A 20,875-nucleotide genomic window follows, 5' to 3' on the forward strand; every position below is an offset into this window, starting at 1 on the left:
CATTAGATACAGTTTGAAAGAAGGTGAAGTGAGAAGTTTGGTGAATGAAATGAGGGATTAAATCATCTTGAATAGAACATCAGTAATTATAATAGAGACAAAAGAAAAGAATAATAAGAGCCATAAGCTGGCTGGAGAGGTGTGAATGTGTTCAGGGGAGACTGAAACTGAATGGGGCACTTAGCACCACAAACACAATATCGACAATACCCTTGAATAGATGACAATAAACATCAGTTAACATTTTAGAGTCCTTTCTAAATAAAGTCTCATGACATGGTCTTGAAAAACATGTAATAAAACTCAGAGTTTTAAACCTATCATCTTCAGATTTGAAATATAACATGGTCAGACATGTGGCTTTAGCTGCAGTGCATTTCTAGATTGCCACAAGGCCAACTTCACTTTCATTTTCATAAATATATTTCATAAAAATAAATTTCTAATAACTTTTCAAAATTTCAAAGCTATTTTAAACTATTTTCTTCTTTGTGACAATAATTAATTATGAGTTTACCATAAACTGCAAAGTGTCTGCTTTCAAATGAGACCTTACTTATGCTTTTAGTGCAAAGGGTTCATGAACTGTATCTGTTTTAGTTTGGGTATGTCATTTTTTGGGATTTTCCAAAAGCGGGGGTGCTGGCTAACAGGTTAATGCATCTTTTTGGAATAAAAGTTTTAATTTCTTTAAATTAAAAAAGGACCCAAAACTTTTGAATGGTAGTATGTGTGTATATATTAGGGGTGTAACGATATATCGCAGTACGATATTTCGCGATGCAAAAATGTTACGATATGTATCGCAGAGTGATGTCGATACTTTTACGATATGATGGCAGTCTAATCTTATTGGTTGAGCTGCCGACGTGACGTACTCTGCAACATAGAGATAGCAGTGAGAGAAGCCGGGTTGTCACCGCATATTAAGGGTGTGTCTCAATCAGCTCTCTAGTTCAGTAAGTGTTTCCCGCACACATCGAATATTGCAAGCAGGTTTAAACGTTTCTCGCGTCAATCTCTTGCATGGTCGCGTGAGAAAAGTCGTGGCTTTTTTTCATCGCAGTGCCACAGCAACAGCTGTGCTCACAGAAAAGCAAAAGATGCTTGCGATGCTTTGCTTTAAGAAGTTCTGCGGGGCCGTTCACATATTGCGTCTTTTCCGCGTGCAAGTCAGTCATTTCAAATGTAGCCACGCGGCAGGTGCGCTCATAATGGAAGAAACGCGGTCACGATGCGCATGCAGTGCGTTTTCAGAATGCCGCAAGCGCACCGCAGGCCATGTGACAAGAACCAACCGATCAGCTTCGGCCTTTCCGTAACAAAACATCAAAATTCTCAGCCAAACAGCTGATCACAGCTGTACAAGGTGGTTTTTATATCTTATCTCCATAAATATGTCTAGTAGTAAAGCTAATGCAAGGGCTAGAAATCAATTTATCCTTTGCTGAAACTTCCTGATCCTCTTGGAGAGCGCAGTTCATGGTTGCATAGTAACGGCCGACGCCACGGGAGCGCAAGCGCTTTGGATAGATGGAGAAGCGGTGCGGCCGCGCCTTCCATGCGTTTTTAGATGCAATATGTGAACGTCCCTTAGGATTCTTAAAAAAAAAATCTGAATTCAGTGACAACTGAATACAGAAGGTTTTTATTAAACCTTGAAATGTGATCTTGTGATGTACAACAAGGAAAATTATTGAAATTTGTTAATGTTTTGTAAATTAATCTTATTTGAATTTCAGTTTCATTTTGTTCAAAATAACGTGATACGTACCGTATCGTGACCTGAGCGTATCGTTACACCCCTAGTATATATGTATAAATCATTTTTATTGTGCATGATTGTTTTATGCCATTGTTATGCTCCTGAGTATTAAAAATGTATACCTCTAAGTAGTGTTGCACGATATACCGGTACTAGAAAGGTATCGCGATACCCTGCTTTTAAAAACGGTCTGGTTCTTCATTTTATTAGTACCGGTACTTTGAGTGTACCAGCTGTATTTCCTAAAGTGCGACAGCAGGGGGCAGTGTGCGTGCATCGTGCTGCTTCTAAGGCAATTTGAGTGCGTTTATTCCTCTCAACTGCGCAACGGCTTTTATGGTGACGAAACGAGAGGTATGGTTGCATATACAGGTGCTCTTGCAGACCGTCCACAAATTGTTGAGAAAGCAGATGCACGAAGCGAAATATGGCATTATTTTGCTTACATTGCCGACAGCCAGGGCAAGCCCACAGACACCACAAAGCCCATCTGCAAAAGACGTTACAAAATAACGCAAGCGAAGGGAGTCAAAAGCATCTTGCCGTCAAACATCCCGATTTGTACAAAGAATTTAAAGAGCGACAGGTTAGTGAATGTGATACCAGCATTATGTTTATGCTCTCAAACATTAAATGAGTGTTATTTATTTTACTCGTGCAAGCAAAACTCTGCAAAGAGGAGTATTATTGAGTCTTAGTTTAATAAGTGATATCTGGTTGCAAAAATAAAATTAATTTAAAAATATTAATTATTTACAGTAATATAATTTTTACAATAATCTTACTGTCAAAAACACCTAAATGTATAAAAAAAAAAAAAGTGTAACAGCAAATAATTTACAATTTTATTGAGCATGAAAATAATAAAAAAATATATATTAAATCTAACTCTAATTTCACGGCAATGAAGCTCAAATCCAGAATTATCAGCCTGCACACTGGTGAAGTTCTGTCATGTTATTTATTTACTTTTCCTGCTGTTTTAGGTTTTTGCCATAGTGTCGTTTAAGTATCGGTATCGCGATATTTAAGTTGGGTATCGTATCGAAGTCAAAATTTTGGTGTCGTGACAACACTACCTCTCTCTTTAGATAAAAACATCTGACAAATGTATTTTTTTTTTTTTTTTTTTTTTTTTTTTTTTAAGTAGCAAGTTTTACACAGTACTTCATTTATAATTCAAATGTCTCTTTATAGTCTGCCCACCTCTGCTCTTGAACTGCTGGACCACATGTTAACGCTGGACCCCTCGAGACGCTGCACGGCCGAACAGGCCCTGGCCAGCCAGTTTCTGTGTGATGTGGAGCCCAACAAGATGCCACCACCAGAGTCAGTGCACACATAAACACACATCTTATGTGATTTAAATCTTATTATGTTATTGACACTACATTTGTGGAATGAGTAGTAAGGTCACACAAAAGAGTCCACCAAAAGAGCTGAGCTTTTTGTTTATTGCTACTGCAATTAAGTGTTCTTAGGCCGTTCAATATAATGAGTTTTAAATCCGTGTAGTAATGACCAGCAGTTTGTACTTAGACGTTTGTAACAGTGTTTTGTAATTCTGTGGCCTTTCTTTTAGTTTGCCTCATTGGCAAGACTGTCATGAGCTTTGGAGCAAGAAGCGGCGGAGGCAGAGGCAAAGCGGAGTGTCTGAGGATTTACCTGTTGCCAAAGTTCCCCGAAAGGAACCCGCAGTAGCTTCAGGAGGGGAGAACAGCCGCCCGCCACCGAGCCCACCCCCACCACCACCCTCATCTGCCCATCCTGCGCCGGCAAACATCACAGCCAGTGAGCTGGAAGGTGGGCCATGAGCTGACAGGAACCTTTGGGTTCTCTTCACCTCAAAATTACAGGCAGGTAGTTAGAGGAGCTAAACTACTCAGGTAGGTAGATATCTAGGAGTGTGACCTGGTTTAAACTTAAATCAGACATGGTCATACAACAAATCAGGAGTTTTCTAAGGTGAATACAGCTTAATAGAGGAGCTTGACCTCATCTGCATGTTTCAGTGGTTTTTAATCTTGGTCCTGGGGATTCACTGCTCTGCACATTTTGTATTTGTAAGTCTCTCTTATCTGACACAATCAGTTGAGTTCATGGAGCTCTCTCCTAATGATCTGAATCAGATGTGTTAAATAAAGAGCGGGCTGTTCCTGGGACCAGGATGGAAGACCACTGGCATATTTATTGTATAAACCGGCAGGATGAATAATGAAGCACTAATAAATGTAACTTTTCAGCTTACGGATTCAGAAACCCTACTTAGCAATTCTAAATCAGTACAAGTTTCTTTCATTCATATTGTCCCCATAACATTTTTGAAGTCCAACAATCAGCATTTATCATTTAAAGTTGGCATGAAATCAAAATCGACCCTGTTTACTAAGTTGATTTGCAAAAATAATATTTGTAATCTTTGGTCAAAATATGAAAATGTCTTGAATGGCCTTCCTTCTCTGATGACGTCAGTTTGACGGCTTGAGCAGAACATCCCCTCATGTCAGTCTGCTGCCAGCTTTGACAGTGAGCTGAATGGAATGCCCTCTTTTCTAGATCCCAATCAATTACTAGCGGGAAAAACAAGTCACGCCCTCTATTTTTCTCATTCAATATTCCATTAAATACGTCACAATACTGAAGTCGGTCGCAGCTTTCAGTTCGCGGTGACTTTAAATTATTTTTCATTTGAGGGCTGCTGAATATTAATACAATTTTCTTTAGTTGTTCTATACTGTTGGACACTAAACACATTCTACACATTTTATTATTTTTTTATTATATTTTAAAGGGTTAGTTTACCCAAAAATGGAAAATTATGTCATTAATTGCTCACCCTCATGTGTAAGATATTTTTAATGAAATCTGAGCGATTTCTCTCTCTCCATAGACAGCTATGCAGCTACCACTTAGACACTTCAAAAAGTTCATAAAGAGATTGAGTGGTTTAGTCCAAATTTTCCTGAAGAGACTCGATCACTTTATTTAGGCTTTTATTCACATAAATATTCATCAATTCACACATCACACATGTGGTAAACAGAAGTGAGAACCAATGAGGTTCATTCTTGTTACACAGCACATTTGAGCTTCTGCAAGAGGTTTGTTCTGTGTGTCAAGCAGGTTCGGTTGAGCTTCTTTTTATTCTTGTTCACTGATCAAGGTTTATATGTGAATACAAGCATAAATTCAATCTGTTCATCATATAAAGTGATCGAGTCTCTTCAGAAAATTTGGACTAAACCGCTCAATTCATATGAATTAGTTTTACGATCTCGTACTTTTTGAAGCATCAAAGTGTATTAGGTGCTTAGACATTTAGATTTTATTTAAAATGTCTTAATTTGTGTTCAGAAGATGAACGAAAGCATTACTTGTTTGTTTGTGAACTATCTCTATATTTATATTTTTTATAATGTTGACTTATGTCAATTAAGATTTCTAGAACCAGAGCAGTAATGATCCATTTTACACCCTTTTACTAACCCTTTTTGTTACTTTACCATTACAATTATGCAAATAACCTCAGTAATAATTTGGCTCCCAGGCAATCCCTCGCTTCTGAAAGATGTGATTTTTGCTTGTAGGTCGCAGTTTTATTGTTGAAGTCAATATTGTAACTTCATTTTTTTTTTTTTTTTTAATAAAATCCTTTTTGCAAAGCCTGCAGTAGATGGACCCTTTTCACAGACTGTGATGACTCATCTCCACAGTTATTAACATGGTAAATTTAGCAAAGTTTTTCATAATTGCATTTTTTTTTTTTCTCAAATTTAACATTAAACTGTTTTTTATTACCTTGACTGATTACTGAAAACTGGTTAGCACTGCTGCATGAATATTTATAAATCACCAGCCTTTCCTTTGCTATTGGGGCAAATGGGAACACAAAAAAATATATTTTTTTGTAGTTTATCCTTAACCACTATAGAAGTTTACCCAACTATGATGACTTCTGAGAACCCGGAAGTGTGAAAAGGGTCCATCGTGATAGGTTCAATATCCTTTTGTGGTGTTTTTGGAATAATACTCTCTCTCCAGCTTCCTCATTGCTTCAGAACTGTGCAGGCCAAGTTGCTGAATACTGCGATATGTAAATGGAAAGGCGAAGAACATCCTGTTTTCCATAAATGGCAATCAAATGTAACCATTTCTATGCACAGGTTTGGGAGCCGCAGCGGAGCAGTTGAACCAGACTGAGCTGGCGGTGCTGCTGAACCTGCTCCAGGGCCAAACAGACAATCTAACCATCCCGCAGATGGCGGAGTATCTCCGCAGCACCTCCTCTGAAGCCTCGACGTCAGTGCTCTCCAGCACGCCCGCCGCCCCCTCCACCCCTGAACCGGACGCTGCGCAGCAGCTCGAACTGCTCAGCCAGCTCTCCACCCTAATCCAGTCCTCTAGTGTCCCCCAGCCATCAGAAGTCCCGCAGGAAGACCAGACCGGCCTGCTCGCGCTCCTGTTGGAGCAGCTGATAAAGGCTCCGGCGCCAGGGGCGGAGCGGGCAGACGAAAGCAACGGAGTCCGGTCGGATGAGGGCGCGGCACGAAGCGGCTCCGCTTCTGTCGTGGGCAGCGATCGCGAGGGCAAGTGTTAGTTAAGTCTATGGGGGCGGGGCCTGAGTAATCGAATGCTGTGATTGGCCACAGCTAAAACGACGTGGCGTGGAATGTCTCAATAGCGTGCTGGTTATGTGGGACCCACCCGCATCAAAGAAACGATACGCTTTCCTTGCAGAGATGTCTCTCTCTTTTTTTTTTGTTGTTGTTGTTGTTTTCTTCCTAAAATCTTACAAAGGGGGGAAACATTTAATTAGTTGGAAGACTGCAAGCTAACGAATAGAGAAATAAATTGTCATGTTTTTTTGTTTTTTTTTTGAAAATCCAGATGTTTATTTTCTGTTTTCGTGAACTTCCACTGAGTTTTTACAGTCTTGCAGTATTTAGTTTTATTTTCATAGAAACAAAATCTCCAGAGCACCGTCTGCGTGTCATTCATTCACACTGCGTCGGTGCCCAGCAGACATTTTGTGTGTGAAAATATGCTCACAGACAGAATGTGGGAGCTCTTCATCTATTGGCACACGCTGCAAGTCCCTGAGAGATGGTTACAGTGTTTGCGTTAAATTCTGTCACTCTTTTAAATCCAGATTAAACAGTCCTGAAATAAAGAGCCGTTTTGGACACATCTCTACTTATGTGTCTCTGTTCTAGTACACTCAGAAAACATCACTCAACTGGAGTAAGCTTAGAAAGTTTTTCGACCGCTGACTTACACGCATCATTATGCCTCTCATACTGAATTGGTTTAGCGCGGCTGGGTGAATCTTAAAATCCTGTCAAGAATGTGCCCGTCATATTTTACCCCAAAAGTGAACATTTATATTTTGCATGAAGAAAATACTTTAATTAGGACCGTGAAGTGTTTTTTTTTTGTTTTGTTTTTTTTGTTTTTGCATTGTGACATTATTTTCATGACAAGAGCATATCCCCTTCATTTTAATTACTGTAATAGAAAAAAAAACATTCTCATTACTGTAATACGAGTATATAATAAAATAATAAAACATTTAATTAGTAATAAAAAGATAAATAATAAAAACAAAATCTACAATAAAATTATATAATAAAATTAAATTATATTTTATAATTTATAAAGTATAAAAATTATATATTATATTTTTTATATTTTATAAAAATAAAATATAAAAAATACTTTATATGTTTTTTTATATATATATATATATATATATATATATATATATATATATATATATATATATATATATATATATATATATATATATATATAAAATTGACTGCAGTATTAAAGTATTTTATACATCACGATAGAATTTGTTGTACCACCGTAAATTTGCTAATTTAAACTATTTAATTACATTTTACAGAATTGAGTATTACCATTGCAAAAATTGGAAATGACAAAGTAAAACGTCTAGATGCTTTATGGTAATGAGAGGCAGAAAATGTGCTTAATTGAAATCTATATTAATTTAAATTCAATTTATTGTGACGTCATCACATGCAATAAATCTTCATGCAAAATATAATGATTTTCTTTGTTGATTTTTGGGGTAAAATATGAAGCGAAGAAATTCTTTGCACATTTTATGAGATGAATCCATTTATTTGTGAAAATGTAAGAGAGATGTAGCTTTTGCCAGCGTAATCCGGCTTAATGAAGTCTAATTAAGATCGGCTGACCTTGACCTGCCAAATGAAACCCTCCAGCTCATTTTTGTTCCAGCTCACACGCTTTTGTCTTCACTTTCAGTTCCTCATTGGTCGTTTTCTTTTCTCTCTGCCCTCTTCCTCTATCACATGGTCTTTGGGTTTTAATCTGTGAATACACAGGAATACACACTGTAATAAAAGCCTTATTGTGAGATGAGTGTCAAATAAATTATAGCTATACTGCATATTTTGTCCTCACCCTTATCAATCCTGTTTTCTTTTATGGAGAAAGAGCATTGTTTTGGGAGTTTACTTTTATTTTATTTTATTTTTTGTATCATCAGCTCAGACCTCTTCAGGAAACTGGTACATTGTAGTAATTGTGTATGATTGTGAACTTGATGCTCACTGGTGCAGAGGGAACACACATGCATAACATATAGTATAATAATATTAGACTAAAATCTAGACAAACTACAGCTGCAATATAAAATGCACAATCTGTTTTAATAAATTACATTTAAGTAATTCTCACCGTGTAAAAGGGCATTTTGCGAAAGCTAATTCACTTCCACAAACCCTAAATATCTTCTCACATATCCGTCTAGAGAGTGATGGACATATCTCTCCTATCGTGATTTTATAGACTCTTTCTCCTCTCGCCTCGACCGAACATATCGATTTCAGGTGGCTGGATTTGGTTAATTCAGTGTCGTATTGGAGCACAGAAGTCTCAAGGACTGGGCATAAACAATTGCCTTATGGTTTAGTTTATGAATAAAGTTTGCTGGGATCAACTACAGTCAGATTTACAGTGAACTATACTGCAGGTGCATGTTTGTGTGTGTGTGTGTGTTTGTGTAAGTTTGGATACTATTAAATTGTTTTTAATCGTAATATTAATTTAATATTTTTGTCATACCCATTGAATAGCCTTATAAAAAATCACAAATATATAGTGATAGCCCCTTTCTTTTAGATTAACAATTTGGATGTTGTAAAACTAAAAAGCTTCACCGCCATCTACAGTCAGACAGCTCTAAATACTCCAGTCAAAGAAAACTAAATTATATATAATTACACTCCTAAATGGTAAAAGCAAAGTCTAAAATTAGAACTGATTATTAGAATTAAAACTGTAAGAGACATTTGTTAGAACAGAATCTTATTTAACATTTTAAATATATAGATTATAATAAGACTATGAATATACAATAATAGTCAACAATGGTTTTGTAACCTAAATAATAATGAATTTTGAAAATTCTTGAATAAAATGCGCAGATGTCCCATAAACAAATCTCACAAGGAGAAACAACAGAAAAATACAGTTCTTCTAATGAAGTTCCACCAATTCTTTACATCATCATCATCATAAGATATGTTTAAATATGATTATTTGTCAAAATTACCCAACATTTGCAGTGTATTTTCTAAAATTTGTTTTTAAAAAAACATCTTCAGTGGTTGCAACCCGTTCCTGTAGGTCAATAAGTTCATTTAAAAGCGGTGTGGAGGAGGTTCAGCCCAGACCTCCTGCAGAACTGCCTCAATGCTGAGTAACTGGTCGAGCATCAGGCATGGATTCATTTTAGGCATACAGACGTGGGTGTTTGCTCATCGTATTAGTGCATGTCTTAACTGTGATTCAGCTGGAGGTCATTGAAAGAGGACTAATTTCTGATGCAGATCAAAACTTGACTTTACTCCAGGAATGATAAATCATGAATGCCTTACTGACTAATAGAATCAAATTACATCCATTTATTAACTGATTTATAAGCATAAATTGAGACGGACATCACTCCCCCTGTATGCGTGTATTAGGTTTGGCTTTGCAATAAATAAAAAGCAACTGAAGCATTAGAATTTTCGTCCGGTGAATATAAATCTTGCTATTCTGTATTCATCTTTGAATAGCAATCCAGCTAAAATGGTAGTAATTATATCATGAATTTATTGATCATTATAGTGATTTGTGTCTGACTCTTTTGTCTTTTCTTGTCAGAAACTTGCAGCATTAGCAAAGGCTAAACTAGCCATCAATACCAAACTATCTGAGAGCATCATTCGACCGTTATTACAGCTACATTACTATGCTAATTTTACTATTAATATTACTGTTATTAATAACTTTTTTTTAAATAGTATTTTTAATTAAGTTAAAAAAAAACATATTTGTATACTGTACAAATTTGACCATGAGGATTTGAAATATTTTAAATGCTTTCAAATGCTGCACATATTTAAGAATAAAATAAAATGTGCTAAGAGGACGTAAAGCTGTTATTTGCTTAAGTGAAGATTAATTCTTCCATGCAGATGAATTTTTTGATATGTGCGTTTAATACTGCTCCAGAATTTGAATGTAGATAAATGTCAAAATCTTTAAGTACAGCCATGGCCAAAAGTATTTGTCAGTGACAAATTTTGTTTTGCAAAGTTTGCCGTTTCAATATCTTTAGATTATATTTTTCACATTTCAATGGTATGCTGGAAAACTATAAGTGTTTTATAAGTTTTAAATTGGCAAAAACATTGCATATATACAAAGTGTCATTTACAGTGTTGACCCTTCTTCTTCATAACCTCTGCAATTCGCTCAGGCATGCTGGATATCAGCTTCTGGGCCAAATCCTGACTGATCATTAGTGCTCGGAGTTGATCACAATATGTGGACTTCTGCTCGTCCTCTGGCCTTTTAAGGACTGACCACAGGTTCTTAATGGGATTTGCCTAGCCGTAGATCCAAATTTTCAATATAATGGTCTCTGAGCCACTTCATTATCTCTCTTGCCTTGTGACATGGTGCTCCATCATGCTGGAAAATGCACACAGATCATCACCAAATTGCTCTTGGGTCGTTTCTTCTGTTTTGATACCATTTATTCATGGTAGTGTTTTTGGGCAGAATTGCGAGAGAGAGCCCACTCCTTAGGGTGAAAAGCAACCCCCCACACATGGATGATCTCAGGATGCTTCACTGTTGGGATGACACAGGACTCATGGATGTCCCAAACAGTCGGAAGCGGGCTTCATCAGAGAAAATAATTTTCATCAGTCTTCAGCTGTCCAATCCTTGTACTTGATGCAGAATTTCAGTCTGTCCTTGTTTTTCTTGGAGAGAAGTGGTTTCTTTGCTTCCCTTCTTGACACCAGGCCGCTGTCCAAAAGTCTTCAGATCCATCACACCCACCTGCTGCCGATATTGAGCAGCTCTGCTCTTGTAGTGCTATGATTCTGTAGCTGACTCCTCAGGAGGAGACGGTTCTGGCGCTTGCTGGACACTCTTGGAAACGCTCCTGAAGCCTCCTTCACTGCAGTTGAACCTCTCTCCTTGAAGTTCTTGATGATCCAGTAAATTTCCTTGCATGTGAGGACATTTTGATGCAAAGCGATGGTCGCTGCACATCTTTCTTTGGAGGCAACATTGCTAACACCAGAACACAATCATAGGAAGGGCTTGTTCCCTCCTTTTATAGCAATCAGTCTGCTTTTATAATCCAATCAAAAAATAGAGTGAAGTCACCTGACTAGTACTTATTCACACTTTCCCATGTGCTGATGATGTGATTAGTGAAGTGATGTTAATGGGCCATTTTGTGCCAGGGCCAAAAAAGAGTGAAATTTGTGTTGTTGCAATGTAAAGTTCATTTTTAGGCCAGTGATGTTTTTTGCAATTATTTAAAATTAGGGCTGTCAGAATTAACTGACAAATTTCATTTTTTTTTTTTTCATTCATCCTTTAGCTAGTGTTATATTCATGCGTGCAGAAAGCTTCTTCAGACAGTGCGACAGCCACATTGAGTTCTCTTTCACGCTTTAACGGACAAAAACACAAAATTGTGATTTTTCTCCAAGTATCCTCACAAACACAGTCTTAAATGAGTTAAAGTCTTAAATGAACATAAAGAGTTATTGAAATTGGATGTGTGGCAGGTCCGTGTCATGTGTGGCAGGTCTTAAAGTGACGGCAGCCTAATAAACCTGCTGCTGTCTGTGTCATTAATTTTAATCAAAGAACAAAAGAAAAAGAGAAAATCAAATCTCTCACTGCTTTTGACTGAATAACTCTTTGTAGCTTTAATAAAAATGTATCTATATTTCATTTATAATTTCAATTTCTGTATAACCTTTTAATCCAATATTTTAAACACATTGTCTTCATAGTGTTTCTACATTAATTTGGAGATTGAATGTGAAATTATTACAATATAAAAATATATTAGAGACTATAAAAATATATTAACTTTAATATTGGGTGTGATTAGTTGCAATTAATTACAGAAAAAAGGTATGATTAATTAGTTACTATTTTTAATCGCTTGACGGCACTATTTAAAATGCATCTGATCAATCTGCAACTGGATCAACACCACAACAACTGAAGCAGCAAACTTTGTGAAACTAAATTTGTCTTTGTCAGTACTTTAAGTCATGGCAGTACATTTTATTCCTTTTAAAAATTAATAGTTAACAGTTGCAGTAATCTTTAGATAATTATCACTTAATCAAATTGCATGATTTGGTTTACTCAATATTTTAGTGTAATAAACACTCGAGTTTAACTTAAAGGATTAGTTCACTTTCGAATAAAATTTTCCTGATAATTTACTCACCCCCATGTCATCCAAGATGTCCATGTCCTTCTTTCTTCAGCTAAAAAGAAATTAAGGTTTTTGATGAAAACATTCCAGGATTATTCTCCTTACAGTGGATTTCAGTGGCCTCCAAATGGTTAAAGGTCAAAATTACAGTTTCAGTGCAACTTCAAAGTGTTCTACACGATCCCAGATGAGGAATAAGGGTCTTATCTAGAGAAGCCATCACTCATTAAAAAAAAAAAATTATATGTATTATGTTTTAACCATAAATGCTCATCTTGAACTAGCTCTCTTCTTCTTCTCTATTTGAATTCCAGCAGTGTAGATGCTGCTAAGTGTATTACTGCCCTCCTCAGGTCAAAGTTTGAACTAAATTTTCATCTACAATATGCTAGTGCAAGTATATAACAATTAGTTCAAACTTTGACCTGTGGAGGACTGTAATACAGTAATACACTGCCGGAATTCTAATAGAGAAGAAGAGAGCTAATTCAAGATGAGAATTTCTGGTTAAAATGTATATAATTTTTATTTATTTATTTATTTTTAGAAAATGAGCGATGGTTTCTCTAGATAAAACCCTTATTCCTTGTCTGGTATCGTTTAAAGCTCTTTGAAGCTGCACTGAAACTATAATTTTGACCTTCAACCGTTTGGCCTCCATTGAAGTCCACTATAAGGAGAACAATCCTGAAATGTTTTCATCAAACACCTTAATTTCTTTTCCACTGAAGAAAGAAGGACATGGACATCTTGGATGACATGGGGGTGAGTAAATTATCAGGAAATCTTAATTTGAAAGTGAACTAATCCTTTAAAGCTGCAGTCTGTAACTTTTTTGCTTATAAATGATCCAAAATCAATTTTTGAGCAAGTACATAACCAGCCAGTGTTCAAAACTGCCTCTTTACCGATTCACAACGGTAAGCTTGTAATAATGTTTTCTAATTCGAGTGGTACTGGTAGGTTTCCGCGGGAAATTTGAGCATGTCGCCATTCGTCTCTGCTTCATTACATCACGTCTGTTTACATAAAGGAGTCCCAGCTAGTAGGCTATATCACATATGAGGATGCTGCAGGTAGGGGATCGTTTATAGTCTTTTCTCACAGCAGCTGGAATCATTTAACATCATTTTGATGGCAGATTGTATGGTATGACAAGTGGATAATTAGAGATTAGACTGTACAGAAATTGAAATCTACAGGTAATGCTAATACACACTAAATACACGTAGTCACAATTCTGATGATGTTAAAGGTCCCGTTTTTCGTGTTTTTTTTGAAGCTTTGATTGTGTTTATAGTGTGCAATATAACATGTGTTCATGTTTCGCGTGTAAAAAAACACAGTATTTTTCACATAATTTACTTATCTGTATACCGCTGTTTCCACTGTCATAAAAACGGGCTGATGACTTCCTTGTTCTATGAAGTCCCTCCTTCAGAAATACGTAACGAGTTCTGATTGTGCCAGCGGTTCCTGTGTTGTGATTCGACAGCAGTTTAGCGCTCCTTGCCCGGAAAGGTCACGCCTCTTACCATAACATGGAGATGCACGCGCTCCGTGTTATTGTAAACATGTCTTTAATTTTACCCTATCAATTTGAGCCGGAATCAGACCCGGTGATTGGACTGCGGGATGAAAATAACAGCGTTTCGACGACATGGCGACAAACACACTCTACAAACGCAACTCTTCTGTATTCCTGTGGGCGGAGGTTAGTCGAAAAACTGTTTTAGTGACGTCATTAAAGAAGGAAGTAGAGGGATGTAGTCCAAACTGGCCATTCGATGTAGGCGACTTCTGTTAAATAAAATATCTCGCTTGGCATTGAACTTTGAGCTTTAAAATTTTACAGATTTTATTTATACTCTAACAACAACATTACACACTAACTAAAGTTTGAAACATGGGATCACGAAGAACGGGACCTTTAACATTAACAATTTGAGAACAAAATATAACAATAATAAAAATTTGCACGGTTATGTGATATGAGCTAAGAGATCGTTGGATTTAATCACCATTGGCAGCGCGATTTATTGTAATTTTTTTTTCTCAGTTGGTCAGAACAAAAGTGGCAGAGTTACTTTGGTGAAAATTCTTATTTTGGTCATACTTCCAAGACAAGCAATCAACTGCAATTGCAGGTTTCAAACAGAGATGGCGACAAAGAGGCAAAACTTACGGACTGCAGCTTTAAAAATGCAAAAAAAAACTGATGTAATGACTTGCCTCAAATTTCAGTCATGCTAACTTATTAGGGTTTACAGCGTAGTAATATTATTTATGTATTGCTTAATAGAAGTAAAATGTATATGTTGCAGTAGCTTGTGTGTTGAGCTTGAAATGCTGTGAATTCATTGATTGACCGTAATAGTGTCTAACTCTTTGTCCTGCACAGATGCTGCAAAACACGCTCAAGGAGTTACTTCAGACGTAGCGGCCACCCTTCTCCAGCTCATCTCCCAGCAGGCCCCGGACAGCAGACGTCCTCCTGCAGACCTGCATCCCAGTCGGGGTCCCTCCTCTCCCCTGAGCGCGACCCCACCGCCAGCTTCCTCCTACGCCCCCTCGCCTGCCGCAGGCCTTGCAACCGCTGCTACGGAAACTCAGTTCACCCAGGACCAAGACTTGCGGTACACCCTGGGAGGAGCCGCTGGCCCTTCCTGAACCGTTGCTGTGAACTTTATCTTTTGGTTGTTTTCATTTTTACTTAATGTGCTTTACCTGTTAAACTTCCGTTTACTGCTCATTAATGTATTTCTTTCTTCCGTTAAAGGAAAAAGTGAATGTTAAAGGAACTATTCTTGAATGCGAATGGATGATGTTCATCCCTCCCAGCAATGTACAGCATTATTTGAGGGCCGTCTTTTCCCGTGTTTCTGACTGCAACAGTCCGTGAGTTTTAGCCATGTGTGATTTCCTTTAGGGCTGCGTAAGTGTATCTAAATCAAGCTACTTTCCCTGAAAGACGTTTCTTCCTTTAGTGCTGATATGAAGCAAGGGACTCGTTCTGGCTTGAGCTACTTCGTCCTTTCTGATTCAGTACAAAGGCAGAAGTAGAACTTGAAGTCATTTGCAGTACTTGAGTGAGGCCTTCTTTTTCAAATATTCATATAAGCTTGTGCAAAAGACGTGTTTTTATTTTGATTTTTGGTGGGGGGGAAACATGTGTCCTTATCCAGATATTGTTGTCAGGACCACATGGTTGAGCAAAGTTCATTTAGTTCGAAGGGGCATCTTCAGAAAGACACTGAACTGAATTAAATTTTAGCAACAGAATTGCCATTTTGATTTGACACCGCCAAATGTACATGTTGTAAAATGATAATAAATGTAAAATGTGGCTGAGTAAAATGTGCCTGCTACATTTTATGTAAATGTGCTTATACATATGCTCAGCGTAAATGAGTACACCCCCTTTGAAATGTAACATTTTAAACAATATCTCAATGAACAAAAACAATTTCCAAAATGTTGACAAGACTAAGTTTTATATGGCATCTGTTTAACTTATAACATGAAAGAAAGGTTAATAATATAACTTGGAGAACGAAATTTTCAGTTTTATTCAAATTAGGGTGATGCAAAAATGAGTACACCCCACTGAAAGACTCTGGAGCAAAGCTACATTTTAGACCACAAATGTCTAATTTAACAAGAATTCAACCACAGGTGAGTCTAATTATTCATTACACAGGTGTCCAGCAGACAGTCGACTATAAAAGGGTGTTAAAACCCCTTCCCATTTCATGCTGTCAGCAATGGCACCACATGGAAGAGAAATGCCACAAGACCTGAGAAAGAAAATAATTTCTTTACATCAGAAAGGTGAAGGCTACAAGAAGATCAGCAAAGCTTTACTTATCAGTCAGAATACTGTAGCAAAAGTGGTACAAAAATTTAAAAAAGATGGAACTGCAACCATCTCACAGAGACGTCCAGGTCGTCCACGGAAGTTAACACCTCGACAGGAGCGTCTTCTAATGAGAAGGGATGAAGACAATCGGCATGCAAGTTCACTGCAGTTATCTAAAGAAGTAGAAAGCCAAACTGAGGTGACTATTTCCCATGACACAATTCGGCGTACACTGCAGAGGAATGGCATGCATGGGTGCCGTCGATGAAAGAAGCCTCTCTTAAAGCCCAGGCACAAAAAAGCCCACCTAGAGTTTGCCAGGGCCCATGCTGACAAAGATGAAGACTACTGGGACTCTATACTCTGGAGTGATGAGACCAAGATAAATGTTTTTGGAACTGATGGCTTCAAAACTGTATGGCATCACAAAGGTGAGGAATACAAAGAAAAATGCATGGTGCCTACAGTGAAACGTGGTGGCAGTGTCCTTATGTGGGGCTGCATGAGTGCTTTTCCAACATGACAATGATCCTAAACACATCTAAGGCCACTGTTGGATTTCTGAAGAAGAACAGGGTGAAAGTGATTCAGTGGCTCCTGATCTGAACCCAATCGAATGCCTATGGGGAATTCTGAAGAGACAAGTTGAGCATCACTCTCCATCCAGCATCCAGTCTCTAAAAGAGGTCATTCTTGAAGAATGGAAAAAGATAGATGTTGTAAAATGTCGCCAACTTGTTCATTCCATGCCTAGAAGACTTGGTGCTGTCATTAAAAATCATGGAGGCCATACAAAGTACTAGATGTAGTAGTTTTTGTTGTGGGGTGTACTCATTTTTGCATCACCCTAATTTGAGTAAAACTGAAAAATGTGTAATCTAAGTTATATTATTAACCTTACTTTCATGTTATAAGTTAGACAGATGTTATATTAAATTTAGTCTTGTCAACATTTTGGAAATTGTTTTTGTGTTCGCTGAGAAAATGTTACTTTTCAAAGGGGGTGTACTCATTTACACTGATCACTGTAAATATATGAGTGCCAGTTTTGTTGTTCACATTCATATATGCACACTTTGAATACTATTACATTACATACATTTCTGAAGTACATGTGAGTGGTGTTTGCCATAAGACGTGGTTTGAAGCACAGCGAAAAGAAAATTTAAGGTAAGTTTTAAGGTTTGCTGCTTTTCTTTTGCAAGTTTTTGTAGTTTAAGTAAATCTAACAGCTATAAAGGTAACTAAAAATACTTTAATCAAAGTTAGAAGTAAAATCACCTGTTTACTGTTGTGTGTTTTATAATAAAGTAACAGTTTTTACTTTGACCTAATGTATTGATGCTTTTACTAAACAAGTAAAGCCATTTATGTTATATCTAAGGAGTTTGTTTTAATCAAAAAGATTATTTCCTGTTCTTTCAGGCTGTTTCCCATGAATGCCAAATGGAGATTTAGGACACTGGCATTGAGTGCATGGCTCAAATCGGGGGATTTGGGAAGGTCGAGACGTGCACTTGTCAGATTTCATCTGTGAGCTAATGCTGCATAAATATGCGAGAAAATATGAGTGTTAAACCATCTGCAGAATGCGGCATTTAAAAAAACAAGCTCAGTCTGACTGATCCACAGCTGCTGACATGGTCATTAGATGCTGAATTTTTGGTTTTGTTCCCACTGAAATTCAGGAATTGGTGAAAAAAATAAGTATGAGAACAAGGTACATATGTAGTTTTTGGTTTTTAATTATTTTGTTGGAAAATGTTGAAATACTTCATTTATTTTGTCAATTAAAATTGTACCTTAATTAAGCCAGGTCCAGTTACACTCATTCAAAATATTGTGGTCGGTAAGATTTTTTTTTTTTAAAGTTTTTGAAAGAAGTCTCTTATGCTCACCATGGCTGCATTTTATTCCTGTTTAATTTATTACTGTGATCAAAGCTGAATTTTCATCATTACTCCAGTCTTCAGTGTCACATGATCCTTCAGAAATCATTCTAATATGCTGATTTGCTGCTCAAGAAACATATTAATATCAATGTTGAAAACAGTTGAGCTGCCTAATAGTTTTGTGTACACCATGATAGATTGCTACTTGCTATGTGAACACAAAGAAGAAAAAATCATGGACATGATTTGAAAAGGTTAAATAGTCCTGAAAAAAAGTCTCCCTTGTATTCCTAGTGTTCAAAAATGACCACAGTGAAAAAGAATGAGAAACAAATCTCATCTAGTGGAAACATTTGGTACTACACCCAAACAAAATCTTACTGAAAGCTCATTTTTTTGAGATGTCAACCTCATATTTGGAACACAACTTAATGGCTTTGATTTTCTCACAATTTTAGAGTAAAATGTGTTTTAGAAAATATATATTTCATATAAAAATTGAAAATAGCATTTTTGTGCAATTTTCGTAACAACAAATGTAAAATTCTATAACTTTTTTTTTAAAGTTCACTTTTTAAACTTTTCACATCAGCATCCGCAATAACCTGCCAAGTGTCTTCTGTAAAACAAAACCAAACTAAAGTCTGTGCTTCAAAGCATTCAAGATTTATGAATATATTAGTTGGAAATTGAATTTTCAGGTCCATGCTCAAAAAGTGAATAAATGGATTATAACTACTGCATAAATATACAATTTAGCACCATAAAATCCCCTAAAAATACAAAATAAAAAACATTATCGAACTAAAATATAATACATTTATTTCATTGAAGTAAAAAAAAAAATAGAAATCTTTTGTGACATCATGTCTTTAGTGTCGCTTTTGACCAATTCAGTGCATCCTTGCTGAATATAAGAATTTTATTTATTTATTTATTTTAATCATACTGAGCCTACAATAAAACAGTACCAACAGTAGTGTATTATTTATTATAAGGTATCATTGATTGTAGTATTTACATAATTGTATAACTATGGTATGTTTTTATCATCAGACACCATCACTGCACTATAGTAACATTATTTTATAGTAAAAAAATTTACAATTTTCTAAAGTACTTCCAAGACCATGTTTTTGGTCAGTGTTTTATGGTGATTGGTGAAGAAGACTAAACTCTGCGTGTGTTGCGTGTTTTTATTGAGTGTTACAGTTCTCCTGCTCTCTCTGCTCTGATCTATTTATGAATATTTTAGATGTTCCAGGAGGAGGTTCTTTGCAGAAGGAGAACATCATCGATTGTGATCATATTAAACAGCTTCAAAAGGTGAATAGAAACTCTTTTCATTTATTAATTAATAAATCTTGTATATATAAATTGTATATTAAAAAAAAATCAGAAATCTCAAACCGAATCCATTTGAAGCTTCTGTTAATGTTGAAGTGTTTAATGTACAGACCCTTCATATCCAGTTACTGAGACTCTCTGATAAAGCCCTGACTGAAATCTTGTAGCACTTTCACTCATATCCTTTGGTCTCAGAAAAGAGAGATTAGAAGCGGATCTAAAGTTGCGATGACAGTTTGATTAAAGCCATTTTTAGTCACTATTTTTGTTGATCCAGGTAAATTCTCTCAAATGAACAGTCATGCAGTGATAAACCAGATGAGCAGGCAGTGAGGAGGGGAAAAAAATCATAAAATTTACTAAAAGCTTGGTTGGGGAGGGGAAGATTCAAATTTGTTTGATCAGTGTCTGAGCACTAAATAAGGTTATGTTTATTTGTTTATCTGGAGCAGAAATTTGGGAGGAAATACAATGATTTTTTTTCAGTGCAATTTACCCACATCTTTCTACATGTCAGGAAAAATGTCATATGCTATCTAATGTTTCATTATTTAGTCCATCTGTAGTTGTACTCTAAAGTGAACCATGTTTTTATCCACTAGGTGTCACTAGTGAGTCTTCTGTGTGCTCTACCTGTTTGTCATTGCAGTGTTGGGCAGTGTTGGTCTTCTCCAGGGGAGTTTGTGTAACTTTTGGACATATGATTTGGCAAAAACTAGTCTTACAAGTTAGTCATCTGTTGTTGTTGTTGTTGTTGTTGTTGTTGTTGTTGTTGTTTGTTTTTTCTTTAAGACTGTTTATAACTTCAAGTCAGTTACATAAAAATTTAAACATTACTTTTTGTTATCAAATTTTGCTTTTTATTAAGACTGGCTAACTGACAACAGCGGTTTGGTGGCCTTTTGAAAATGGGTTTCAAAGTGCAAGTTTTTGAAAACGGTCTCCGTGTAAACAACAATAACTCAAATCTGTGAAAACGGTGACGTCATGCACATGCTTATTACATGTTCAGGCTATAGTGTTTCATCGCCATCTAATGGCCTGCCAGCAGAATACAGCGTTTTTAGTCGTTTTCACTGATTCGTATGAATGGGGATCGTTTTGACAATGGTGTCGTCTGTACGCGGAAAACTCAAAGAAAAAATTTTAAGCATATCGTTGTCGTGTAAACGTACCCTCAAGTCATCTGCAACCCCATCAAACAATGACAC

General features: G+C 36.5%; 2 protein-coding genes and 1 long non-coding RNA gene across 6 annotated transcripts in view; 2 read left to right on the forward strand and 1 right to left on the reverse strand.

The window, feature by feature from the left end:
- Positions 1–15,923, forward strand: part of cdk12 (cyclin-dependent kinase 12) — a 38,793-nt gene extending 22,870 nt beyond the window's left edge. For 2 of the 3 annotated variants that reach the window (XM_048203015.1, XM_048203014.1), the window contains 4 exons: positions 2,963–3,094; positions 3,348–3,568; positions 5,929–6,351; positions 14,968–15,923. In XM_048203015.1, coding sequence (XP_048058972.1) covers positions 2,963–3,094; positions 3,348–3,568; positions 5,929–6,351; positions 14,968–15,236 — 1,045 coding nt within the window. In that variant the 3' untranslated portion in view covers positions 15,237–15,923. The remainder of the gene's footprint in view (positions 1–2,962; positions 3,095–3,347; positions 3,569–5,928; positions 6,352–14,967) is intronic. The other variant, XM_048203016.1, reaches the window with a different exon arrangement.
- The window catches only part of LOC125275791, a 59,601-nt gene continuing 46,733 nt past the window's right edge, over positions 8,008–20,875 (reverse strand). Inside the window, exon 4 of the long non-coding RNA XR_007186504.1 lies at positions 8,008–8,125. This is a non-coding gene — a long non-coding RNA (uncharacterized LOC125275791). The remainder of the gene's footprint in view (positions 8,126–20,875) is intronic.
- The window catches only part of ppp1r1b (protein phosphatase 1, regulatory (inhibitor) subunit 1B), a 29,252-nt gene continuing 27,800 nt past the window's right edge, over positions 19,424–20,875 (forward strand). Inside the window, exon 1 of one of the 2 annotated variants that reach the window (XM_048203070.1) lies at positions 19,424–19,643. The gene's annotated coding sequence lies outside the window, so the exon portion shown is untranslated. The remainder of the gene's footprint in view (positions 19,644–20,875) is intronic. The other variant, XM_048203067.1, reaches the window with a different exon arrangement.

The sequence above is a fragment of the Megalobrama amblycephala genome, linkage group LG9 (assembly GCF_018812025.1).
Source record: "Megalobrama amblycephala isolate DHTTF-2021 linkage group LG9, ASM1881202v1, whole genome shotgun sequence".
Lineage (NCBI taxonomy): Eukaryota > Metazoa > Chordata > Actinopteri > Cypriniformes > Xenocyprididae > Megalobrama > Megalobrama amblycephala.